General features: G+C 40.4%; 1 protein-coding gene across 21 annotated transcripts in view; it reads left to right on the plus strand.

The window, feature by feature from the left end:
• ESRRG (estrogen related receptor gamma) overlaps positions 1–27,473 on the plus strand; it is a 400,282-nt gene that overhangs the window by 227,294 nt on the left and 145,515 nt on the right. Inside the window, exon 1 of one of the 21 annotated variants that reach the window (XM_021547558.3) lies at positions 13,721–13,845. The exons of the other annotated variants lie outside the window; for them this stretch is intronic. Within the exon in view, the coding sequence (XP_021403233.1) occupies positions 13,790–13,845 (56 nt within the window). The 5' untranslated portion in view covers positions 13,721–13,789. Of the gene's footprint in view, positions 1–13,720; positions 13,846–27,473 lie in introns of those variants that run through there. 21 annotated transcript variants of the gene reach the window in all.

Raw genomic sequence — 27,473 nt, forward strand, 5'->3', positions numbered from 1 at the left:
TCATGATGTCTCTCAGCTGCATTTGTCTGAAGAACTGTCTTACCTGAAAACCATTGTCATGTGTATAATTCGTGAATTCTCATCAAATTAACTCTCTCCTTGCTAAGTTAGATTCGTATTGTGTTTTTATGTTTGTGGAACTGAATGTTGTCCTTAAAAGCAGTGGTTCTGGGCTGGTGGCAGGTGAACCCATCCTCTTGGGCTTAGCCTCAGGGGCAAGGCTGTGCCTCCTCCCTGCTCAAGGCAGCAGAGGAGGTGGGTGGAGTTTTGCTCTCACTCTTAGCAGAAAGCCAGCTAAGTATTTCTCATTTACCTCTGACTTCTTTTCTGCTGAGCCCAAGATGTCTCTTTTTCTGAGTTGGATTACATTTAGTGAAACACAAGTCTGTATTGATGTGAAAAGAAAGCATTTACTGAAGTCAAGCATTATTATACGACATTATTAAGTCAAGTATTCACATTTACAGAGGCCTGCCTGCATGTTATGCCCAGCCCCATACAGTGTCTTGTACATTTATTTTTAGCCAATAAAGAAAAAAATCCTGTAGAGATTACATGAAAAATCAAATAATAAGCAAATAAAAATCTTCAAGAGATCAGGCTGAAAAAGTCTAAAGCAGCCTTGTTTCTTCATGTGCTTTTATATTGGCTTCAAGTAATTTGTCTTTAACTGATACATATTCTTCTCAACATACAGCTCAGTGTTAAGGAGCTGACATTCAATGGCAAGCCACAAGAAGGCTGAAAAGGCAGCATCATGAATAGTGAACTCTCTCTTGGTTTCCTTGACACCTGCATAGTGCATACTGCCAACTATGATAAATGGAGCAGAAATATAGACACTTACTAAGAAGATGGAGCAGAAGTTAAAGGCTGGAGTGAGAGACATAGAAAGATGTATGCTTGATCTCACTTGGAAAGAGAAACAAATGGGTAGGGGAGCAAGTGAAGTTGAATGACATCTTGAAGACAGGAAAGGACTGAGGCTGAAATGGCAGGAGGCCAGCAAGAAGAGCAGATGGGAGGTGGGACAAGTTTATTACCAAAGAGGCCATTGGATGGTAACAGTGCACATACTGCTAGAGAAACAGATGAGGTGAGCTGATCATTTTTCTGAATTCTATCTGAGCGAGTCTCCTATTCAGATTCCTCATTTCTTGAACTTGGTATACTTTTTGGGAAACTTCCCTGGCAGATGGAAGAAAACTGTGCTGTGTGACGCTCAGAAAGACAGCAGAGCAGGAGGGGGGAGTTGAGCTGTGTTCCAGAATATTTGAACTTGTGATCCAGAATATTTTCGTAAATGGGAAGTATTGTGTTTGTAATTCTAAACTATTGCCCCTGGGAGAGAAAAGTAACATTAGAGAAGCATATTTTAATAAAGCTGAATTGGCCAGAACAATTCTTCCCTTACTGTAGGGTTTAGAGGAAATGTGCCATGTTGTTTGGCTTGATAGTGGCCGCTATTGTCTTACAAATCTTGTGTAAATTGACAGATGAGTGTCTGACCTGGTGCTGGGAAAAAAACCCAACAAACCAGCTGACCTTGTAAAAGCCCCAAAGAGCAGAAGAAATGATGTTTTGCCTGCAGGGCTCATTAATTAGTTGAATTTCTCATCTAATCCTTCTGGGTCAGCTGTGTTGCTTAGTCTACTCCAGAAGGGATGGGCTTGTAGAAACCATCCTGACAGGTATCTTCAAGATGCAATACGCAGGCATAGACTGTGTATGCATTCAGCAAGGTAAATGCTACAACTTCTGCCCTTGCATGTTAATGAAGGGGTAGAAGGAAGGGGTTATTTTCCTTTCGTTACAAGGAAGCCTTTTGGATTATTTGAGGTTAAAGTAAACCTTAGACCAGTCTGTGGAAAAATGTTTCACTTGGTTTCTTTTCTTCTTTACTCAGCTACCACCTCTTGCTCCCATCTGTACTAATTGTTATTTCAATAAATCAACAAAAACAAGCAGTTCCAACAATGTAGTAGTGTGTGATAGCTCACAATATCTCTGACACTACAATCTAGAAAAGTGTTTCAAAATACTGACATATTAGTAGCAATTATTTAATTCTGTCCTGTGATTTATTTTGATCACACCAAGTGTAAAGGATTAAATTTTGCTCTGCACTGCACCCTATTCACATGCCTTGTATGAAGTTTGCTCGTATGCCTGCAGAGTAGAAGGTAAAAGTGATCTGTCACCTTGACAGAGTTGGAGGGATCTGCAGAGCTTTAGGAGGTGTGATTCCAGGACAATGCTAGTTTCATGCCTTCTCAGCAATAAAGCCATTCTTGGTGCTAAGGATAATAAAAGTTGGCTGTTCCCTTATGAGCTGAGCACTCCAGCCTCTTGCTCCAACTCACGCAAAGGCAACAACCACAGAATCTTTTGATGCATCAATATTAGTAACATTTAAAACAATGGGCTGCTTTAAGGAGCTTTGGGTTTCCTTTGAATCTGAGTAAATGCTCTGCCTTTCTCAATCTCTGTACTTAACTGCCTTGTTTTTGGCAATAGCAATATCATTTTGTGTTAACGCGATGATATTCATGCCTGTAAATCTTCAAAACTGTGTGAGTGAGAAAGAAATAGAGAATCACTACTCATTGCAACCACCTCTAGGGAGAAACTCAGCATTTATTCAACAGCAAAGTATAAATTTACCTGGAAGTTCAGGACAATTAAAGTATAAGGCAGCAGTTTAAAATTTGGTGTGTTATATAAAAGCATATTCTGATTTAGGATTTGGGACAAAAAGAAGAACACTCTCCCACCTCCTTCTCCATACTTGCTACCCCAGATTACTTCTCTGTATAAAAATAAAACATGTGGATATCCCCCTTCACAATGAAGTTTCTTGTACTTGAGATTGAGGCCTATTTTGTTACCTACCCTGAGTATTTGAGAGCAAGAGAGGGACAAGAAGACAGATAAAATGTGTAAGTGCACATATATAGATATAATGTAAAGCCAGACTAAAACCAAAGTGCCTGCAGAACAGTGTCACTGTAATTTTTTTTCCTTGCTGTTTAAAGCCCTAGCCTGTATTATAGCTGGCTTAAGTCCTGTCATAACACAAGTTTGATCTGGAGGTTTCAGCTTGTGCAGTTTTTTTCGTGTCATTTCCATCTTTTAAATCAGACGATATTAATTTTGAAGGAATTAGCCGGAAATTTCCTCGTAGTGCAATGAAATGGCATGAGTTAGCCAGCCTAGCTGCTAAAGGTTTTCTAATGAAACTGGGGTGATATGAAATTTCCCTGATAAAAGGCTCTATATGTTTCATCTGCTGTATTAAATACCAGCCTAGGCAGGAGTCACAAATGGTTGACTAGATATTATCTACTTTTACATTCCAGGGACACTCCTTTACCCTCCAAACAAAGCCTGAAAATCTGGAGGGTTCGGACTGTTTTCTTCCTGGAGGCTGGCGAGCTCCTTCAAAGTCTCGATGGCTTTTTCTTGTAAAATTTATTGTTATTCTCTCAGCCGGCTCCTTTTCGGATGCCGTGCGAGGGTGTCGGGCTGTGGCGCGGCCAGGTGTTTGTGTGCCCTCCATCCCCCCGGGGCCGGGGGATGCGGGGGGACGCCAGGAGGTGTTGAGTGCTGAATGTTAAGCTCGTTCCTTTGTATGGCTTAGAAATCTCTGTTGTCCGGAATTGTACAGATAAGGCCAGGCCCATTTGCTTCATTGTCAGGCAATGTAGCTGAATAGAAATGCAAATGTGACATAAGGGGACTGCGCTGGGGAGGCGTTTGCTGTTACCTCCTCTAACAGTGCTCCTGGCTGTTGGAAAATTCCTGCAGAATCCAAGGGGTATGGGGGGTGTGTGTGTATTTTTTTCTTTAATTTTTTTTTTTAAATAATTACCTATAGGTTCTGTGGAAGTCTCCTAAAGCAAATGCCTCTCCCTTTCAGATGCTTTTATTTTTATGCAGCGGAACGGCTCGGTTTTAACTCCCTTATCAAGAACTGCATGCACTGCCCAGACTAAATTGGGAGCATCTCCACACTGTTTGACAAATAGATTTTTTGTAAACTGATTTAGCCTTTTCATTGTTTGCATTTCATTATATAGCAGACTTCATGTCACAAAATCGGTATTCATTCAAAATAGAGAATTTAGAGATAGGACTGTAGCCAGATAAAAAAATATTGCACAGCTCAGGTCTATTAACCATAGAATAATAGCAAGTCAGTGATCCAAGGGGTAGTTCTTCTGCAGGGAAGGGCTAACATAACTGAGGTCAGGAGTCAGACCTCAGGACTTCAAATGTGGCTGTCACCAGATTCACAAGTAAATCTACTGGGAAAACAGGGAGAATGAAGGGACCTTGCAGGATAAGGAGAGAGAAAGGCAGCCCAGCTCTTTCATCTTAAATCTGAGGCTTCTCAGTGGATGAAGAATAAAAGTCTGATTTGCTTAAGTGCTTCACTTTATTCAAAAACTGCAAGTTGAATCTTCCAAAGCATGATTCAAGGATCTAACTCAATCAGGTTTAGAGAATTTATTTAGAAAAATAACATTAAAAGAGAGACGATTCTTGTTTTTCTGCCAAATTCATTATTGAATAAAAGACTGTTAGCATTCTGAAAATATGTGTACTAAATGCAAACAGTGCTAAAGAATGCAGATAGGGCCTTTAACAGCACTGGAGAAGTTTATGCTAATACCTTGGGAGCAGATAATCTGAAGTTGGAGTAAACGGGTCAGTAGGAAGACTGAGTTGCAACTTTTCCTTTTGATATTTTATGTTTTAAAGCCTTTCCAAATTTTTAAGCCTATTGTTTCCTTGACAATAATAGAGAAATTCTTATCTGTCTCTTAACAGTCACATTGTAATGGTTGTATGCAGAAATTGCTTTAGATTTTCTTGCTGTAACAGCTCCCTGGCATTATCCTCCAGCTTATAAACTGCAGCTGCTTTGGACATAGTCCTGGAAGGGTTCAAGGCAGGTAACAGCAAGGGTGTTCCCCAGGATTTCAGTATTTCATTGGGTAGTATTGTTTGAAGTCAGGCTCAGATAAATTGTATGCATATTATTCTGGGTTACCTGGTCAGTAAAGATAAAACACTATGGGGCTAGTGTTAGATCTGTTTTCTAGATGCACAAAAATGGATGTACTTTCAGGAATTAGGTAATCAGGAATCTGTTATACAATGTTAAAGTATTGAGCAGGAGGTGTGTGCTGCTCAAGTCAACATGCATTTGTTTGAGAAAAGAATGTAAAATCTGACTGTCAGCTGGAAGCTCTGTAAGCTTGGAGGGACAAAATTAATAAAGTGGATTCTGGAATGAAAGATGGAGACACTTTCATTCCAGTAAGCATGTGTTGGTTTAGTTTACTTTCTTACCACCTCTTTGTGTGCGAAGATACGTAGGTAACCAAGAGCCCATAATATAATACATTTCCATGTGGTTTGTGTAGGTATAGGCATATACACAGACAAATACCTGCAGTAATTGAACCAAATTGTTTTTGATACAAGTGTCAGAAGTGCGGTAAGTCTAAAGGCTGTATTTTCTGGATCAATTCACACCTTGAGTGACTGCTTTAGCAATGAAATATTGACTGGATCTGCTTAAAAGTCATACTGCTATTTTATTGCTTTATTCAGCATAATCAGAATAAAATAATTATCATTCTTACTTTCCCTTTTTTCATCTGTGAAAGACAGACATTTATGTCGTAGGCAAGTTAAACTCTATTTCTGGAAATGTAACACTTGAAACAGGGGCAGAGCTGGTGGGAAGGATAAACAGCCTAATATGAAAACTGAAGTTTGCATGTTTCTTAAAAAATAAGCTATAAATTCAAATTTGCAAGTAAATTAATTAAGATGAAAGAGCACGTGTGTACTGTTTACACCTTAACTATTACACGTGGAGCTAAAATCTATTGATTTGAGATTGAATAATTGAATAGGGCTAACTGTCTGGTCAATAGAAGTGAAGCTTCAATAGGGCAGAAATAGAGTTGATAATAGAAGGCTTCAGCTGCAGAAGGATGTCATTATGATTACATGCTGTCATTTTAACATAGTTACTAATAGAGCCAGAAAAAAAAGGTTTTCATTGCATTAATGTAACACAGGTATGTTTGTTAAAAGTGTGACTCTTCTGTATTGTATTAATGACGTTAATGTTCCCTTAAATGTTACTGTTGGTTTGCACTGACATCTTCTTGGTGGGTGTTCTAAACCTCCTAGCCACCACTAAGGGAAAAGGAATATAGCAGTGGTCAGCAGCATCTCAGTGCACCCTGACACATCAGGCCTTGGGCTTTCAGGGGGCTGGAGCTGAAGGACTTGGGAAAAAAGCAGTTGGTGGTGAATTCCACTTTTCTTTCAAACTTCTAGAACCACACAGTTACCATCTGGAAGCTGTATATCCATTATAACCTCTCTTTTAAGTCTCTTCATCTTAAGGCTGGGAGAAATACAAGGAGTTCTTAATGTCTTCCTGTGCTCACAAGTGCGTGTTCAAGAAATCGTGTAACCTGGAGTCAAAATATGCCTTTCGACAAATCGTACATTTTTGAGTGCTCAGTCAGTCAGCTGATACAGGCTTTTAAAAAGGCATATATACTGAAAGAAAAATCAGAGTTCTGTTACTACAGGGGCAGGGTTTAGTGGCCTTCATGGAGGCACCTACCTATTTTAGATCTGGGTGTCTAGAGATAAGGGTAGCTATTACTTTATGGGAAACAAAGATTTGTTTACTCTTGAGCATCTGAACTCAGCCTTTGTTACCAGTGGTTTCAGAGCTGTTAATTTCCCATGGTGAGAGCTCTTTCCACCAGCACAATCAGGTTATCTTGAGCTGAGGACGTTTCTCTAGTCTCATTTGTCTTTAGTATTAATTCTGTGCCAAATTCTTGTTTCCTAGGCCAGTGAAATGTTGGAAGAGAGAGAATCTCACCTCGATTTTGCAGAGAACAGGCTGCTTTATTATACTGAATTGTTCTTTAATAGTTATGGATTAATAGGACAACCATGTGGAAAGTCCTACTTGACAAACAGACTGGGGGTTTGTGATTTTCAGTAGTTAAAATAGTTGTTTTCCTGAGGTTGGTGTTTATTGTAGCTAATCTGCACTTAATTTGGCGTTCCTTCCACCTTTAAAAAGTGCAACCCTTTTAATCCAGTTTTAAAAAGCACACATTAGACATAAAGACAGCATGTAGAGATAACCCTAATGTAAGTGATAGTTCCAGTCATCTAGTGTATGGATAAAAGATTTCCAAGGCTTATGTTACTTGGCAGTTCAACATGATCTAGCTGTTTGTTAATCAGAGAACATGTGAAGAACAAAGGATGGAGAACAAAAATGTTGAAAAAAAGTGTTGTATAGCTAGAAGATGTACAGTGGGACAAGTAATGGGGGGGTAGGATTGGATAAAGCAGTCATGGAAACAATGAGCCATAAGAGGGCAAAATTTGTTTCATTTTGTTTCTCGTGACTCGAGTTTGTTGGTAAAGGGGATAACATTTTGTATTCAGGCAGAGAGCATGTTCTGTAAATCTCTTCAGTTACCCGTTCCCTGGGTGTCGCAATAGATTAAGTCGCTGTGTGATGATATGACACCGCCATCACTCGTCTTCCTGGGATATTGCTGGAGGCAACAACAAACCTGTGTCTTTGGCACATGTGAAGGAATTTAGTGCTTGAGGGGTTAAATTACACAGGCTCCCCTGTGGATCAGCTTATGCTTGGACAGTAATAATAGCAATAACATTAATAATAAAAATGCCAGAGTGAAGGGAATGGAGGGGGAGCAGGGGGAGAAAAAGGCAGCAGAGTGATGGAAGATGGGCTGGGAGTGTCGGGGGTGGGGGCAGGCAGGCTGGAGGATGCGTTCGGTACAGCAGGTGTCCCGGCTCCACGTCAGAGGTCGTAGGAGCCTCTGCGACATGGCCATGCACAAATAGACGGCTCAGAACCTTTGAGGGTGGTTGGTGCGTGTCTGCGCTCTCGCTTCAAGCCACGATATCCTAGGGCAGTGTAACAAGCAGTTCTTGTCAGCTCGCAGTAAAGATTATTGGTGTTTTCACTGGGGACATATTTACGCTCCATCTTCTGTTTTTAGCGTTTTGAGCTTGCAGTCAGGTAGAAGGGCAGGTGGGGGAGTGGGGAGAGACCCATTGAGGGACATGTCTCATCCCTCAATTAGATGGAGCTAAACCCCTAATCTTGCTTAGGAATAGCTGCTGATGCTAAGTTTTCTTCTTTCCCTTCTGGTTTAGTGGGATATTACATTTCACTGCAGTATAGGTGATAGAATGGGATGTCAACTGGTATATTTTGATTCTAATAGAAAGCATAAATGCATTTTAAGGAAGGCACTTTTACATAGGTGAGGCCTCCAAAAAAAAAAAAAAACAAAACCAAACAGCCACCGTGCAGAATAAAGTGTTGAGTTCTCAGGTTTGCTTTCTTTTTTTAAATTCCTGGACAGAAAAGCCATCACAGCAAAAGACAGCAATTTATTTCATTGCTGGGAGACAAACCAAAACAAAACACAAAACTGCAAACAAAAAGAGAAATCTGAATTTGTTCTCTTTCAGATTTGTTGTTTATCATAATAATCCTTCTAGTGAAAGGGGCTAATTTACTCTTTCTATAGGAATATTTTAAGTGTGATTATCATAATATCACAGCTGCTGAAAAGGTCTAAAATAGGGCATTGACCTTGAACGTGTTCCTGCGTTTAGTATGTGGTGCTTAACATTCAAGAAACAATACAACTGCAACTCATTTATTAATGTATAATCTCAAAATGTTAACTCTTGCTCTGTAAAAACATGCCACAAGGATTGTAGAATGCTTGCAGTATCCCATGAAGTACATGTAGTATTTTATCAGTGTAAATATGTATAAGATTTTCAAGATTTCTACCGGGAATACTCCATAACTAAAGTAAGTTTTCCCTTTGGTACTGCACTAGTTTATGATTTAATTTTTACTGACATTCCACCAGTCATATTATTAGCTTCACAAAATGAAAGTGAAATAATCCTGTATTAATTAAACAGAGCAACTGAATTCCCTCAGTCATCTTATCCTTGGCTGTCTGAGACAGTAATGTACTTCAGTTTCTCTGAAGAAACTTACACTAAAAAAAGAGCTTGGGGTAACAGTGAGATATCCATATTGAAGTGTGTGCCTGAATTATCTTTAGGGAGGAAACCTTTTTTGGTGGGTGACAGGCAATGTGCATGCAGCTCCCTTCTTCTGGTGGGCTTTTTTTTTTTTCCTTTCTCTTTTTTCTTTCTTTTTTTTTTCCCCCTTTCTTTCATTTTGTCAGAGGCTTTGGAAAAGGTGTTTTATCAAGAGAATATTTATTTATAGCAGTGTGAACAGATTCTATTCTGTACCAGTGAAAGCAGTCATTTAAATACCCATACCCATGCCCTTGAAAATAAAACAAGGAGAAAATATGGAGTATTTATTTGAGACCAGATAAATTGAATGTAGTTCAGTAACATGGTAAGGCAATTGCTGTTATTTCACAGAGACATTTTTTATATGCTGGGACTGAATGTAGCAGCAAGAGCTAAAAGCCTTGCTCCATGTATTTGTGAACACACTGTGGAAAAGTTCTAAGGAGCACAAGAGAGTGTGTTGTGTGAGCTTTTCCCCCTAAGATCAAAACAAAGAGTAATTAATGCTAAATACAGACTGAAGAAGCAGATGGCTTTCAAGTAGTAACTTGATAGCGTTTGTCCAACTATGTACAAACAGGTGAGCAGAATTTGGAACTTTTGAGGCGTTAGTTTTTTTAATTCATTAGCAGCATATCCAGGGGTGCACCGAGTGCCCTCCAATGAGGGCCACAAAAGAAGAGTAGACAGTGACAATACTGTTCTAATGTTAATTTCACTGTAGATTCAGTGAGATCACATCTGACTCGTGTTTCTTTAATTAGTGATTGTGAATAAAGAGAAGATCACATATTTGATGACACTTCAGTATTTATTTCAAACTCTTAACAATGGTATTTTCCAGCTGGACTTTCAATAAGGTTCCATGGTGTATTGCAAATCTTTATCTAAAGTATGCTTATTCCCAAATAAATCCTCAGCAGCTACCAGACTTTCATATTCTTGCAGCTTCCCTACTGGCTTGAGCTTGTTGCTCCTTTTGGTAAATACACATTTGACACAATGCACTGTGAGGTTTCTGTGAAGTGCCACTGAACCTCACTTAAGTTGCCTTGAGGTGGTTGTGCTTTAAGAATCTGGCTCTTCTGATGCCTTGAAATGTCTGTAGTATTTAGATGTGAAGATGCTTAAAGATGTACTCTTTGGCACACAGGAAAAATTAGATGCACAGAGAGACATGGAAATGTAGGTGCTGCTCAGCAATGCCCCTTGACTGCTATAGGCACTCCTGACGATTTTTTCCTTCCTCTCTCTTGACTCTATTACCACTGTTTTGTATAGACTCCTTGTGGTAAGATTTTGCACTGTACATTTTGGTAAGTTATTGCAGATGTATGCTTGCATGCATGTTCTTGTTGTGTATTCCCTGATAATATTCATTAAACTGGTACCTGGATTGCTTTCCCCCCTGTCCCCTCCCTTCTACTGCTTTTATTTATTTCTACGCAAGAGCTTAAAATGAAGGTACAGTTAGCCCCAGTTTATTTGCTGCGGTAATCTCTTTCTTATCTTCTTTTTTTTTTTTTTTTCCACTTTCCCCAACTGATCTGTAACTGTGAAACCCAAGTTCAAGAATGTAGTTGGAATTCCAGGCCCCAGTCTGGTGGAGGTGACACTTTCAGTCCCTGGGGGAAGAAGCCAACTGCTTTGTTTATCAACATGCAAAGTACAGCACAGTATTTCTGGTTCTCCAAGAGGCAGCACTGGCAGGGCAGAGAGCTGCTTGCTTGGATGAAAGATGCTTGATAGAAAACTGGTGACGGCTCACAGGGGGAGAGGAAAAATGCGTTATTTGGGGGTGTAGAGGAGGGTGGGGGACAACAAGCTCACAAGGTAGTGGAAACTATGGGAATGTGAAAATGAGAAGACAGACCCTGACAGAAGGAAAGACCATTGTGTTTCAGCCTCTGAATATAAAATCTTAGGAGATAATCAACAAAAATAGGAATGAAACTAACCTGTGCTTCGGTAAGTTTCAAAATGGATTAGCTGTCAGATTTTCAGGAGGGTGTATTCCAAGGAATGTAATACAGAAAAGTGACCATATCAAATCACGCATGTACAGGGAGTAATTTATGGCTGATTTTTATATAGGAAAAAGAGATATACATGCAAAAATCGGAAGCATTTTGGAATAAAAAATATTGAAAAATAGACATTTTGGGTATAAATCTATAAACAGATAACCTACAAATCTATACACAGAGATACTCGGTACAAACAATATATTTGTATTTGCATGTTTTGCCCGTGTGCACATGTAAATCGGTTTGTAGATATTGTATTTTGAGTTTATATAGGCATACAGATAACTATACATAAAGACATCCTATTCAAGTTCTGATTTGATTCCAAAATCTGCATTTATAAAATTGTTACTTAAAGAGGATGTTCTAACAGAGTAACATGATTTAATGCCTCCTGTTCTAAAATTTGGTAAAAACTGATTTTTTTTTTTTGTCCCTAATGTTTCTACAGACTACTTAAATTTTACTCTACATTTCAGAGCTTTTTAATTCACTGCTCACAAGCAAATTTACATCTTAATTACAGAGTCCACATTTAACTATATAGACAGCATAATGCTACTGTAATTAAGCTTTTACTACCTGCTTTTATACAGTAGTCTGAGCTGTAGTTTTGCTATGTGAGTTCTGATTCCTAAAATTGCAAGTATTTATACCAGGTTTGTAGGAAGCAGGCCCAGTCTTCACATAAGGTTAAATACAGAACGCTGGAATCTCTTTGCTGTAAATATACACAATCAAGTCTATTGAACCTATATATGTTGGAATTTGGTTCTGTTGCTGTATATTTTTTGGTAAAATGCTGTGAGACGGATCTGGAGAGGGCATTTCTGTGAATAGTATTACTGCATTCTGAGGGTTTGCACTGATTTGTTTTGATCTAAAAGACTGCCATTTGCATCATGTTAGGGCTCCAGTCACAAAAGATTTTATAAGAGTTGAGCTGCATTCTAAGAAATTATTGTCTTTCCAGTGTCAGTTTCGTTTTTTTCTGGACAAAAACAACCTACATCTGTTTTCACTGGTAGAGACAGAAATGCTTTGAACCTAGAAAATATGTATGCTGCCTTAGTTGTAATATTAAGTAAAGGTGGTAGCTTTTAAGAAAAAAAAAAAAATCATCCCGTATTCATTACTGATACTTTCAAAACAGGATATGTGCATGTGTTTCAGGGCAAACAGTGTCTTTAATGTCCCTAAATTTGAGTACATTCTTTGTGTTGGAACAAGTTTAATCAGGAATCTCTCATACGACAGAGAACAACTCTGAGCTGGCTGTAAGCAGTATTTAGCTGGAACCGGGCTTGGTGATGTTTATGCAGGCATGCCTACAGGGATATGTGCTTATTGCCCTTTTAGTTCAGCAAAACTTACTTTACAAAAAACACTGTAGAGGTCTAGGCACCCTCCCAGGTTTACTAATACAGAGCTACTCCAGTGCAGCCCTTATCTCATTAAAATGAGGCAGGCTGAGTTGGTCCACTCTAATCCCTGCACAGAGGAAATTGATCAGTTCTGGATCTTTTCTTTCTCATTTCTAAATATACACATCTAAACATACAAATACTCTTATAGGGGCATACGCTTTTATATATATATATATATATATATGTATATATATATGTATATATATATAAATAAATAAACACACCACCCCCATGTTGTATAGGAACACGCGTACCTGTATTTGCTCCCAGTTGCACCAATTATGTTAAGGACTGGATTTGTGCTCGTTTTGTTAGGAATGTCTTATTTTTTTTTTTTTAACTAAGTAGAAAAGGAAACTTTTAATTTTTAAATAGGAAATTATATATCTCTATATTAGCTAGTTGTGTAATGTTTATATGTTTTTATCATACATAGTAAAATACCAGCCCGCTCCCCCTCCCCTTTCCCCCCAAAAAGCAAGTCGCACGACAATGAAAAGTTGAGTTACCCAGAAGCTTCGGCAGGCCGCGCTTGGCGTTATAATTATTTGTTTTTCCCCGGCGCCCAGCAGTTCCAAAGGTTAGGGAAGCGGCGTTCAGGAGAGCGCGCCGGGAGCCGAGCCCGGCTGCCGCCACAGCGAAACGCCACGACCGGCGGCGGCGGCAGCGCAAACTTCATCCTCCACCTTTGCGCGCAATCCTTAACCGGGAGCCTGCCAAGGTACCTGCCGAAGTTGGGGCCGGGCGGGAAGGGAAGGGGAAGCGGGAGGCGGAGCGGGCAGCCCCCGGCGGTCGGTCGGGCTCGTCCGCGGGCTCTGCCCCGGCCGCCGCCGCCGCCTCAGGCCGCTCCCCCGTCCCCACCCTCTACCTGCCGCGCGCCCCGCGCGCCGGGCCGCCCCGGCGCCCCTGGCGCCTGATTGGCCGCGGCCCCACCAATCGGCCGTCCCCCCGGGCCGGGGGGATGCATATGTACAGCCCTGCTGCATATTCATGAGCTCCGCGCGGGGCTTTAAGTCCTTGATTAGGCGCGCGGGCGAGCTTTTGGTCCCCGCCCGCCGCCGCCGCCGCCGCCGCGCCCGGAGCGCGCCCGTGCCAAGTGCGCGGCGCTCGGCCACGGAAACTTTGCTTTCACCGCGGGGGCGCACGGAGGATGGTCGCCGGGCGCACATGGATTCGGTAGAACTTTGCCTGCCGGAGCCGCTCTCCCTGCACTACGAGGAAGAGTAGGTACCGCTCCCCGCCCCCACCCCACCGCCGCACGCCGCCTGCCCCAAAACATGACAGGCGCCTAAGACGCCGCTGCAGGTAACGCTGCGCCGCGGCCGCGGGCGGGAGCCGGCCCGGGGCGCTGCGCGGCCGCGGCGCGCCGTGGGGGGGACCGTGCGGGAGGCGCCCGGCGGGAGCGGCGCTGGCGGCGGACGAGCGCCGGCCCCGCGGCCGCCCCGGCGCTCGCCGTCTGACAGGTGCGCCGGCTCCCCGGCAGCGCCGGCGGAGAGGCGGCGGCGGGCGGGCGGGAGGGAGGGCGCCGGCCGGGAGCGGCCGCCGGCGCGGTGCGCGGTGCAGCGGCGGCCGCCGGCGCGGTGCGGTGCGGTGCGAGCGCCCTGCCGGGGGGCGCCGCTCCGGACCCGCCGTGTCGGCGGCCGGGGAGGCGGCGCGGGGCACTTGGCGGGGTCCGCGCCGCGCGGCGCGTCCCTCCCGGCGCCTGCTGCTCCCTACAAAGGGCAGCCGAACACACTTTTTGAGGAGCCGCAGTTCTTGGCTGACACTTCCCGGCTACCTGGCGGAGCGACTCCGGCGGAAAGCGTGGCGCCCAAACAGAACCGGGCGGTCTGGGGCTGAGGAGCGGCTCCTGAACTTGATTTCAGCCCGCAGCCGAGATTAAATATTAGTATATCACGGGAGCTGTCACCGGTTCATTTTTCTTCTTGTCGAGCCACTTACGTCGCTGTGCCCCGGTGTTAGGCCGGGAGTGACAGGCAGGAGCGCCGAGGAGAAGCGCCGGCCGGCGGCCAGCATCGCCCCAGCCGCGGCCGCGGAGAGGCTGCCCGGGAGGTGACAGTGTACTATAGGTGGATGCCCACTAGCTGTCCTTACTGCCTGCACAGTGCATGGCTGGTGGTAATTAAGCCAGGCATGAAAAGTGAATTGCCGTGATCGCATGTTAGAGAAATAAGACGGGAAGTAACAAATAGCCTGGTTCTCAGGAATACAGTTTGGGAAAGGGGGCGCGGGGGAAACCCACTGTAGTGTTTTGGGGGTGAAGAAAAAAAAAATAAACAGAGGTAGGGTGCCCTCTCAGCTATGGCTTGCAGGTCAGCGCGCTGTATGTATATAGTGTAAGATAGCTTCATAGTGTAAGAATGCAGTTTCTACAGCTTTTAGTAACAGTGACACGTTTTTCATAAAATACATGAAAAGACGATAAGTTGTGGATGTTTCAACCCCCCCACCACCCCAAAGGAGCTTTCTTGAATTTACCTTCTTACAGCTAATTTGAATGATTAGTTTAGATAAGCTTCTTAGAGTAGATGCATTTAAATGAAATCGGGGCACATGTCTTTTTGGCTCTGGTGCAAGATTCAAACTAATTTTTTTCTTCCTCTGACTCAATTAAAAGTCATCTCAAAACACTCTTAATATATTGTTTGAGTGCAGGACTAGAGGCATGTGGGATTAAGTGGACATAGAGAAGGAACTAGCACTCAGAAACATAGATATGTTTCCATCTCAATAAACACCAGAGTTTTACATGTTATTAATATCCATAATAACTGGGATTTAGCTACATACTGTACCATGCATATGCACATGCATGAGGACATACAAATAGATGTAGGAATTTCTGCAGTTCTTACGGATGAGGGCAGAGAGGATTCGAGATAGAAATTGTCCGAACATTTTGGGAGTGCACAGATATCTGTCTGACCATCACTAGGTATGCTTTGATTCTAAGGCAGAGCTTGTTAAAGAATGCAATAACTTAAAGCCAGCTGCAGTCTTAGCTTTTTGCTCTTTCAGCAATAACAATTAGCACTAATAATTACTAATAGTTAATAAGCTAACAGATGCAATTAATATATCTGCTCATTTTGACATATGTGTCAGTTTAATAATTTTAAATGAATCACTGCGTTCATAACGGGAAATCTCCTTCAACCTCTGATTAAAATGTAACGTTGACTAAAGGATTATAGAGCGGACTTAATTTTACCGACTGTTTTAACAGTTGTCACAGCTGTTGGAAGAAGGAAAGGCAATTGAAACACTCAAAAAAAGCAGGGGGGGGTAGGGAGGGGGGAGAACAGGAGTAGTTTAGTAAATTTAAACACAGTCTCTGAATGCCAAACATAGAAAATTGAGATCTGAAACTCCAGAAAGCTTCTGTACGCTATGTATATTTGCGTTTTGTGGCTCACTGTGTTTCATTCATTTGAACATTTAGCTGCTTTCCTAGTTTGTCTATTTAAAAATTCGCAATAATGTTTGTACGTGAAACAAATTCATCTCTTCCCTTGCATAGATTTTCGTTTTACAACAGAACCAATAGAATACTCTGGTGACAAGAAATAAAGGTTGCGTAGAATGGCAGTAACATTTAAAAAGTGGACGTAGGTGTCACAGCATGTGAGTACTTCAGTGCAGTGATGGTTGGTCTACACAGATTATATTTTTCTAACCATTCTCATGTTTTGATGTGGGAATGGTCTGTGGAGTCACCCTGTAAGTGTGGCCGGGTTGTGTTTGTGTACGGATGAATATGAGTGTGTGTGTTACTCACATGTACATATATTTGTGTGTTTGCATGTGCACTAGGCGATTACGTGCTAAACATAAAAGAGTTGATGTCAGTTTCACTCTTTAAAATATTTTGGCATAGCCTCAAATTGCTGAAGAATTCTTTTAGAAGTGTCTTTCATTCCTGAAGGCAGGAAAGGGGCAGACTGAAGAACGCTTCTTTGTGAAGTGGGAAGCAGCTCTTGATTCCACTCCACGGTTTCTCCAGGCTCAGAAGGTCTTTAACCTCGCCCATTTGTCTTATTAGATAGCTTGTTACAGCTCCTGAGAAGTGAAGCCCCAGGCTGGTGTTCCTGTGGGTACCCGGTGCGTGGGGTGGCACACAGCCCTGGTGTGTGCGCAGCCCCTGCCTGGGCTCTCCCCTTGGGCAGCAGGCAGGCCTTGGTCCCTTCTTCCTTCCCTGTTTCCGGTCCTAGGGCTTTGATTTTTTGGTTCTGCTACACTGCTGGCAAGTTTTTGAATCCTGCAGGAAGTATAAAGGGTTTGTGCTGAAATGCCTGTCTGGGAGATTTTCCTTTACTGGAGCTTACCCCTCTTTTAGTGATGGGTGCTCATTTTAATGTGTTTATGGTTGTGCTCTTTTATTTACTGAGCCTGGTGTGTTGCAGCGGTAATTAACCCATGTTATTAGCAAAGCCCTTGTGGATATCCATTAATTCTCTCAAATGGCTGATCATTTTTTCCATACTTTTCCCCCCTGTTTTTTCCCTAAGAATCACTGTCCTTTTTCGGACACACCTTAAGCTTTAACATTTCCTACAAATTTGTTTTTAAACTGAGGCAGGTAGAAGGGCATCATCCCCATAGTTCCATAATAAAGAATAACTATTGTCTTAACAAACTGTTTTAAAAGATGCTAATGGGAAGCAAAACAACTGTGAGACTCTGTAGGGAACAATTTATTTAATTATTATTTTTCAAAACACATGCTTAACGATAAGAAAAAAAGATAAGAATTTTCTTAGCTTTTTTTTTTTGCGTAGCTGCATTAGCTGTTCTGAATATTTTAGCGTTCATATTTTAATCAGATTTCAACTTAGTTAATAGCACTTTGGGCATTTAAAAAATATTGAGCCAGCAGAAAAATACTTGTGCTTGCACTGCTGAGAAAAGATAAGGGCCACCTCATTAGCCAACCCTACTTTTGCAATTAATTTCAAATACATGGTGCTATTCATCAAATAGAGAAGGTAACTTGTCTATGATAATATTTAACAATACTTGAAGCCCACTTTGCTTAGAGTAGCTAAAAAGTATGATATTTCTGTTCTCGCAGATATGTCAGTCCACATGCTATGCTGCTATTTTTGTATGTTACAAAGTTAACGATAGAAAAATTGTGGTATAAAAACATAATATATTCATTAATAAGTGACAAGCTTATTTGTTTTACAGAACTGTTTTTGAAGGACTGACCCTGGGCCTGCAGGGAGGTTGCTTGCACCTCTGTGGAAGTATAAGTAGGAATGAAAAAAATTGTTATTTAACCTTTCAAGGAAGTATATAAAATAATTTTTTGCTTAGAATAAGTAAAATGTATAGGAGAAGTAGGAAAAAATATTAAAGAAATTCTTGCTCCTATTGAAGCTTGAAGTAGCCTCTGTCTATAAGATAAGCTTTGCTATGAAATCTTTTTCACAGCAAATTCATGGAGGGAAGAAACAATAAAATGTTGATCCGTTACAAGTGCATATGAGCCTCACGCTGCCGAGCTCTCTAGAGGAAATCTGTGATTATGCTGGGCCAGTTTGTTCAGTTTTTATCTCTTTTACATCCACTGGCCTTGTATTAAATTGTCATTGTCCTAAAGCACATGAGAGAGAAATGAATTGCATTTCTCGACATGCTCTGACAGTGAAATATTTAGCCTCTCTGTCTCCAATCATACTCATATGTATGTTTGATAGTGCAGGGATGACACCAACAGTCGCTGCAGCTTGACACTTCACTTATTACATGTTCTTTTACATTTCGTGTATCGTCTTTTAGGCTTGGCTTAGGGAGTCATACGTGCACAGTCCTATCTGTAGCAGCATGTACATGTGGGGTTTTGTTTTGTATATTTGCGTTCTGTGTGCAATCTTCTGCCTGTGCACAGCAAGTTTTGTGTTCAAACACGTTTATATCCGTGCCTCTGTGTGTGTTCCAGGTGTATAGCGTATCCCTTACGCAGTTTTGGCAATGTACATCTATTGTTGTGTGTTAGCCACAGACATATACACAGTAAGTATATATATATTGTATGCAGAGCTATATAACTTCCCTCTGTGCAGTTGCTTGTCAAAAAGGAGCTGCCTTTAGGTGGTTTTATGTGGGTTTTTTCTTATCCATGAGAAAAGAGCTGGCCAGCAATGTAAAGTATTTCCACCTCATTTTGTATCAGGTTCTCCATGCAATCTAGCAGGTTTTGAATTGTAGTCATAGTTTTGCTTTTAAAAGATGGTGTATTTTTTTATAAAATTTTTCTCTTCCAAGTAAATGAGAAGTCTAATATTTTTTCACATTTCTGTAAGTTTTGGCTGTCAGAGATTTATTTTTTTCAACTACATATGTCCTTGGACACACAGTTATATTTACATCTAAAGAATATAATTATTTTCTTTGGGGGGGAAGCCTCCTGCATATGGTTGTTAGCATACACCATGATGTCCTCAGACAAAAATCTAAAATACATATGCAGTTTTAATGCTCCTTAGTCCTCTCCAAAAGTCACATAGTTATGGGGTTTTTGTTTTCTTCTTTTGTTATGGTTCTGTTTTCTAGAAGTAAAAATTATTATGAAACATTTAAGAAAAATATTAAACTGAATTTGTATACTGCTATTTCAGATAGTATTGCTTAGTTATTCTTTAAAGGACTTGGTATTGCTTTTTCAGTTGCACTTTGGAGAGCAGCTTGTATAGGATATTGCCTTTTGACTTCTGTGTGTTATGAAACAATTTATGTATTTTCTGTGTTACAAAAGCTTTAAATCTCTTGGGTTTGTTTACATAGTGCTGGTAATGTTTTTCAATTAATTTGTATTTCCTTCAAACAAAGAAGAGCTTTTCTCTTTGCTGTTCCTTAAGATAGCAGGTTTGCATCAAAGAGAATCTTATCTAATTTCCAATTATTTTCCTCTTTTAAGTAGCATTGCTTTTTAATCAGAGCATCATTACCCATTTCTTTTAAAATTGAAATAAAATGTATTTTTTCACTTCAGCTTCTTATACTTGCTAGAAAAATGTCTATTAGCAGCCTAATGATAGAGTGGTAGAAGTACTTTTGCAGAGTATAAGACAAGCATATGCCATTTTTCTGTACCGCTGAATGTCTTATTTTTACCGTGGGTCACCAACCTGAATTTTTATGTCATCTAGGTGAAATTTTCTTATTTAGATCTTAATTATTTAAAAGGCAAAGCAGAACAAACAAAAAAAAGCACCCGTAAAACTTAGTATTTTGTGACACTAATACAGAACCTTAAATATGGAATTGGAGGAGGATCACCATACGCTGTGGTAAGTTAGTATAGTAAGGTGTATGAAATGGAAGGTCCTGTCCTTGGTCTAATCAAGCCACTTATAATATCCTTACATAGAATTGTGCACATTTATTTATATGATAACCTGCTGAAATATAATTAGTTACCCCATGTACACAAGAATAGTCTTTCATCATACAATGAAAACTATATTCTCTTTTCCTGAGTAAAAACTCTTTGCAGCTTTGAGCTGCTGTCTTTATATGGGATGGCAGATTCTCTTAAAGGGTTGTATTCTGAAACCAAACTTTAAGATACAGTGATTAGAGGTTTTTCAAGTTATTACTCTGTAGCTTTGCGTAGGTGTCTCTTAGCATTCTCTGTGTTTTCATGTTGCTATAAGTAAAAAAAACAACCCTGCACATCTCCTTTTCATCATTTTGATTGGAACTACATACCATATGTAATGTGTTTTGGCAGCACTTACCTAGCCAAAGAAAACAAATTAATATTAGCCATTCTGAGGGGTGTCAGAAGTATCACAGATGTGTCGATTTAGCTTTGCTCCATCACACACTCTTTCCTTAAACAACTGGTCAAGCTGTCGCAAAATGTAGTGTTGGCTACAGTGAGATTCTAATAGGTGTGATCAGAGATTGATGGCTTTGGCAAGTTAGAATGAGAAGATGCTGTGGAGTTGCTGTTGCTTGTTTTCAATGGCATCAGAAAAAAAAAAAAACACCGCTAAACAAACAAACAAATAAAGAAACAAAAATTTTAAACCCACTAATATCTAATTAAAAAAAATTAAGCTGGCTACATGTGCACACACACCCCCGTCCCCCCAAACCAGCTAGATATGAAACAATTTAAAGTTCTGTAGATGTAGAGATGCTGGTGAGTGAAATGAAAAAGTAATATCTAAAATGTACTGCTAGCTTGTTCCTAAACATTTCAGAAATTCCTTCCCGTGTAAAGATGCCATGATGGGTGGGGAGAAGGTGACTTGTTGTATTCAGTCTGTTCTTACTTGTGATGTTGCTGCTTTCTCTCTTCCCCCCCCCCCCCCCCCCCCCCCCTTTTCCCTCCGTTTCTGGGTTTGTTTCTAGAGCTGTTTTTGGAAGAAACGCTTTTTTCAATCTCACACATGAATATTTTTAGGGAAATACAAACCAGGAAAATCTAGTAAAAACAGTAGTTAGCTAAGAAGGTGAAATCATAGTCTTTTTTGTATGCTTTGCAGAATACTGCTGGCAGTTTGTATAGTTTTCCATATATTGCAAATGTAAGAGAAAGAATCAAGCAATTTTCTGTGTATTCTTTATTTACTTTTAAATACTTTTTCTTTCAGTTTTCAAATTTGCTGTACGATTTTTTTCCTGTCTTTGTGAAGGATGAATGCCAGTGCCACTTTAAGTTGATATTTTATTGCTTTACGTGGACTGTGATATACTTGATTGGCAAGTATTAATGCTAAAATAGTTTTCAGAGGGATTAATTTCAGCAAGTCTGTGAGGCTTTCTCCTGCAAAATTATTTTTTCACTTTTAAAGGGAAAAAAAAGGAAAAGCATCTAGTTTAAAAAAGCGCTAAATCTCACCTGTCATCTAAAGTAGATTTAGAGTGTGTTTCCAAAGCAAATGCCCATATATTGCTAGCAAAATCATCTTTGAGGAATGGTAAAACTCTTACATCAAAAAGTGGATTTTTTTTTTTTTAACCCCTTACCATGGTAATTTAATGCTCTATGAATGCAAGTTTTTCTCTACTGAATTATATTCACTTTCCCATCAAGGAAAGTATTCTCATAGCAGCCACCACCATGGTGGGACAGACGAGATGTCCCGAGGTGGCGTGAAATGCCACGTCTGCAACAACCATTCCCCTCGGCATTCAAGGGGTGACGCTGGGGTTCCCCGTAGCCGAGTGACATCCAGGGACACCCCGTCACTCTCCTGGCAGGAGTCGCTCTGGCCCAGTTGGTGCCGGGCGATCCGCAGGGCGCGGAGCGGCCACGGCGGGTGGCTGACATTGGTATGAATGACACCTGTCCCATCAATCACCGGGCCCCGTGTCACAGATGGAGAAACAACAATCGGCCGCCTTGCCCGGCGCTGCACACTTGGCTTAATTCGGCTCATTGTTCTCCCACAAATCTCGAGGATGGCTGGTTCTGCGCCGGGAGTCCGGGCAGAGGCGTGGGATGGGCTCAGGTGGTGGCACGGGGCTGCCCTTTGCTGCTCCATCAGAGGTGCTGTCACTGGGAAGGAGCCTCTCTGCACAGGGGCTGGAGCTCCAGCTTCCAAGGAAGGCTGTAATTAATCAAAGAGCCGAAACTCAGGATTTCTCCTGGCTTCCAGAAGTTTTCATTTAGCCAGCTGAGAGTGCACAGCCAGGTTAACCTTTAACTCTTCAAATGCTGCAGTCATCCCGGGAATACACTGTCACCCTGAGGAGAATGAAGGGGATGCTGTGCCTGTTCCCTATGGCAGGTGAAATTTTCAAAGCCATGGATGGCTTTTCTGAAGTAGTTGGTCTGTTATTACTCCTCAGGAGTTTGCACTGAAAATTCTGTCTGAAACACTGAATGAAAAGGAGAGTTACCGAGAGGCTTGTTTGGGTGAGAGTGGGGGATTTTTTGTTTTGTTTTTTGTGGTGGGTGATCATGAGAAATCACTGTCTCATTCTGGACAAAACCAGTAAAGGTACTTAAATGCCTTCAGACACTGTAACCGTTTTCCTTTCTTTCTTTCACTTTCTTTCACCCTTTGCAAATTGGAGACAGTTCTTGGAGGACAGGAGAACAGAATAAACAAAAAAGCAAATGGAAATTATTCTTTTCTACTGGCAAGGCTTGTCTCAGATCTGTTTTGAATGCATTTGAAACTTACTGCTTCCATGCTGTTTTCCAAGTAGTATCAGATAAATACCTGTGAAATATTGAGATGGAAGTGATCATTCTTCACAAATTTTTTCTCATTTTTTCCCTCCCTGTGTCCCTTTTGTGTTAAGCACTATGGAGTTGACTGTATTTTTGTTGTAAGCTAATTCACTGCTGCTGGTGTCATTACAACTAATGTCAAGCAGAAAACCTGTGACGTGCCAGAAACAGGCTACAGTGTGCTGAAGACACAGCTTATGTTTGATTGTGTGTAAATACAGTTAGTTAGTTGGGTTTATCTGATAGCCTGGCAGAAGGAGAGAGGAGCAGTACAAACTGTTTTCAGTAACTGTGCTGTTCATACACCTGATAAGATTGAGAGTGCTTTTGAACTACTGATATGCTTTGAATAAGAAAAGAATAATCACATCCATTGGCACCGGCTTATCAGGAATGAAGTAAAATGCCAGCACTTTTACATTAGCAAAAGTAAATGTTTTAGACACTTTGGGCCTTTTTTCCATTTAAATTAAATAGCAGGGTGCTTTTGAGTGTGCTGTAATGAATGGAAGGATTTATTACCTTGACAAAATTACAGGTGAATGTGTTGAGAGAGGAGTCCTCGGCAACAATAACAGCTCTTTTGATAAGTGGCTACATCTATTCATGCTTTTGGTACAGAAATGCAGCAATTTTATCCTTTCTTGCTTTGTGAAGTGCAGTGGCTAACTTACAATGTGCAGTTCTTCATAGTGTAACATACTTGTGCTATTTGTAAAGCACTGGCAACAGATTTAATATTTGGCAGGTAACAGGGCTGCTCATAAAATAATGCTTGATCATTTACTTGTGTGTCCTCTGCCTTCAGTTGCTGTGTATTTCCAAGTTTGAAAATGAATGTATTTCAGAGCATTTGCTGGTAAGGCAAGGTATGATTCATCATTAACTTACCCTAGCAGGCATGAAGCATGCTCAGATGCAGTATTATTTTCTTAAAGTGTTCTGATTTGTATTTTTGTATGCTTTTTTTTTTAATTTGAGGTTCTTCTTCTTTCACATGCCTACAATTAATTCTGGGATATTCAGATTTGACAAATGATAGTGCAAGAGCATATTTGATTGATTTTGGATTATTATTGATTACTGTCAATGAGATCACTGTGACACTTTGAGATCAATGATATGTGATTAAACCAAAGCTCCACTGTTCTGTAGGTTAGATAGCAGTCAGGAATTTAGGAACTGAATGTTCACAAGCTATAAATTGAGACAGTGCTCAGATTTAAATAGCCCTTTGTTTGGCATTTATTCACAAAAATATGTTTCTTAAGAAAGTTAGTTTTCCCAAGTGCAAGCTTTCAGTAAAAGAAAGGTCATTGATTTAAGGTTTATTAAATTTTAGCTAAAAACAACTGGCTCCATTTGGGTGTAAAATAATTTAAGTACTTACTGCAGGCAACCTTCATGCTTTAGAGCTGTTGCTCAAAGGTTTCATTCTTCTATGAAGATGTCAACTGTAAATATAAAAATGCATCACTAGAAATGTAATGGTTTAAAGATTCTAACTGAAATAAAAATTCCTGCCTGGGGAAAGCACTATAATCAAAATAAAGTAGTCTTAACTTTTTTTTTTTTTTTTCCTGTGGAGGCTGCACTTGAGAAGAGTGCTTCAAGGCAGCAGGTAGCAAGGTTGGTAGGGAATGACAATTTTTTATTTATTTGTTTATTTATTTATTTATTTATATTCTCCCCCCACAGTCGATGATAGTGTCTTTGGAATCAGCAATACACTTCAGCCACTAATACAGGCAATATGTAAGGTGCTGCCACTGCCTCTAAAATGCAGTATCCTGGCATTTAAGTCAACTTCATAATCTGGCAAAAACGCTACTTGGCAATATTAAAATACAGCTTCTGAAGTGCTTTTATTTCTGAAAGCTTTTTATGTCGTTTTGTATCTCTTTAGCATATATTGGATATCTCAGGAGCATTGGCCTGAATGTACACTTGATGGATGACTGGGGTTGGGGATACTTTCCCCCAGACTGCCCCCCACCACCCCCCTCCCAATTTTAAAAAAAGGTGTACTACTTTTGCATTAGGTAATGCTGAAACAGGAATACTGCAGATGCAGCTGTTTGACAAAATTAATGTAGGGCTTTTGTACCATTGTTAGGGAAGTTAGGAGAGATTTTCCAAGGTAAGAAGGACAGTCTGCTGCAGAGGTCTTGCTTGCATCTGCTTGAAGAAATCTGTAGCTTCTACTGATAGTGGACTCATTCAAGACTAAATGGAAAGAATGCCATTCATTTTAGCAGGTTTTGGATCAGTCTCTATAATGGATTTTAAAAAAATGAATGATTTGGTAGTATTTTAAAATCAGTCAATCAAGAAGTGGAGCCTGTGTCCAAGGACTCACTGCCAGGATGTGACATTTGCACCAGTATAGAGTTGCCTAAGGGAGTGTGACCAGGAAATACTAAGATTACCCCATAATATTTTCTGTGTGAGCTTAAAAGCAGTGTTGGCATTATGCCCACATCTTCAGCCTTGGGTTGCCTAAAGAGGAGGTAAAAATCCTTCAGATGGAGATGGTAAGACAAAGTGAGTCTAACCCCTTTTTTTCTTGGTTTTGCATCTGAATTGCAAGAGAGTTTGAAATGCTGAATTTACATAAAGATTGATTTATCTTGGTTTGTTTCTTATGATGAATTTGGGATGTAAAGCTGCAGCGTGGAATACATATGTCTGCTTGATGCATGTCACATTTTTATATATGTGCTGAAACACCTTGGTGTTCCTATGCAGAATTCAGAAATCACCAAGGGTCATTCAGTGTGTCTTTGCCCATGGGATATAAAATAAATTTTAATGGATGGAGAATTGCCTTGTCTGGCCTCCAACCAACATTTTGTTTATGAAAAGGTTTATGTAGTGTTTAAGAGATATAGGAACTTGGCTTTTGGACAGAAAACATTTTTCTCTTTGTAGAAAGAAATAGGCCAAGATGGCATAACAGGATAAAGGAGAGAGTTTGTTCTTCAAATATTCTGATGCTTGTTTATGTTATTTTAGTCGTGTAAAGAGTATCATGAAGTGGGCTAGAAAGCACCTTGTACTGCCCTCCATTTTGGAGATTTTCTAGTGTAAAACTTCATTATAGATAACAGAGCCTTCATCTCAGTCTGAGTTGGAAAATATGCACATGATTTCTTGTCCCTGATCTCAATGCACATTTCGCTTCCATGTGTTCACTAAACAAAAGATTTCTGTTTTCATTTGGTTTGCTTCCCTTGAGTTTCTTATTCACATTGGCTATAAGTGCTTTGTACTTTCAGACCTATTCCTTTAATCACAGGTCATGTTTTTGTCTTGGATAAAGCATTCCATTTTCTGTAGAAATGGAGCCATAGGTGTGACTCTATGGCCTTTTTTTCAGAGCAAATTTTATTATTTCATTAGGCACAAAGGAAAAGATGAGTTACACAGCATATATTTATAAAGGTTTTGTCCATGACATTTGTCTCTAAGATTTGCTGTCTGGAGAACTCCTAGAAAAGTTAAGCATGAGGCCTAAATGTAAGCATGTGCACTTGAACATTGGTTTTAAATTTGAACAGTTGAGATTAGTGGAGTAAGGAAAAGGAAGCAGGAATGTCAGGTCTTTTCTTGCTTTTTACAGTTTTTGCACAGCAGTTGGGTTTTTGTTTCCACTGTGGAGAGAAGTTTTTTGTTGGAGCTGGTGAGGATTGTGTGGGAGCGGCACAAGCCACAACCCATCAGCAGGCTGCTAGTCAGCAGCAGGTGTGAACAACATAAAACAGGATTAATGCTGAACCAGAGTGTGCACTAAAAACAGAACCCCTGTCTTGGTTTTACAAGGGCAGTAAGATTAGAAGCACTCTTGTCGTGTTTACTAAACAGTGTTTAGTGGACTATGTAAATGGCTCTGCTCAGCTGCAAAGGAATAAGTGCAAGAATTATTATGCATTTGAGATTTTTAAAGACACTTTTTCCTCCTTTAAGAGTGCACCTCTGTTGCTGTTAAAGCAAAGGCAGAGGTAAATGTCAAGGTGTTCAAAATTAGTGCTTCAAAACTGAAGCAGAGGAATGGGAGGATGGAATGTCAGCATTCAGTGTTTAAACTTTCTTAGTCATTGACATAGAGGAGGAGGTAGATTTTACTGTCTTTTGTAAATTACACCTTTGCAATTTAGGGTTTAATGTCTTCTTTCATCTATACACCTTCCTTTTAAAAGGCAGCTTTTCCATTCCTTTGTGTTTGCATATTTGGGAGCTGCTAAAACCATGCATTTATTATATTCATTACATTCAGCATCAACATCTGCCTTCATTTATGCTCTGTATTATAAGTATTTTTTTAGTTCCCATTATTCCTGGAACAGATTTGAGAAGAGATTGGAATCTATCAAGCTGCATTTACACTAATACATGTAGTTTCATTTGAAAAATAAGAAGACAACAAAAGAAAAGCAAAACAAAACAAAAAAACTCCAACCAAATCCAAAAAACCCACAGCAGAGAAAACTCTTAAAAAATAAAAAAAACCACAAACTCTCAATTCCAAACCCCTCCAGACCCAAAACACTAACCCACAAAAACCACAACTCATTTTTCCTGAACTGGTAAGCATTTTTGTAAGTTCTGCACACTCAACCTTAGGGAAAATCATCAGATCTGTTTGCAGAGCTG

Source organism: Lonchura striata, chromosome 3, assembly GCF_046129695.1.
Source record: "Lonchura striata isolate bLonStr1 chromosome 3, bLonStr1.mat, whole genome shotgun sequence".
Taxonomy (NCBI): domain Eukaryota; kingdom Metazoa; phylum Chordata; class Aves; order Passeriformes; family Estrildidae; genus Lonchura; species Lonchura striata.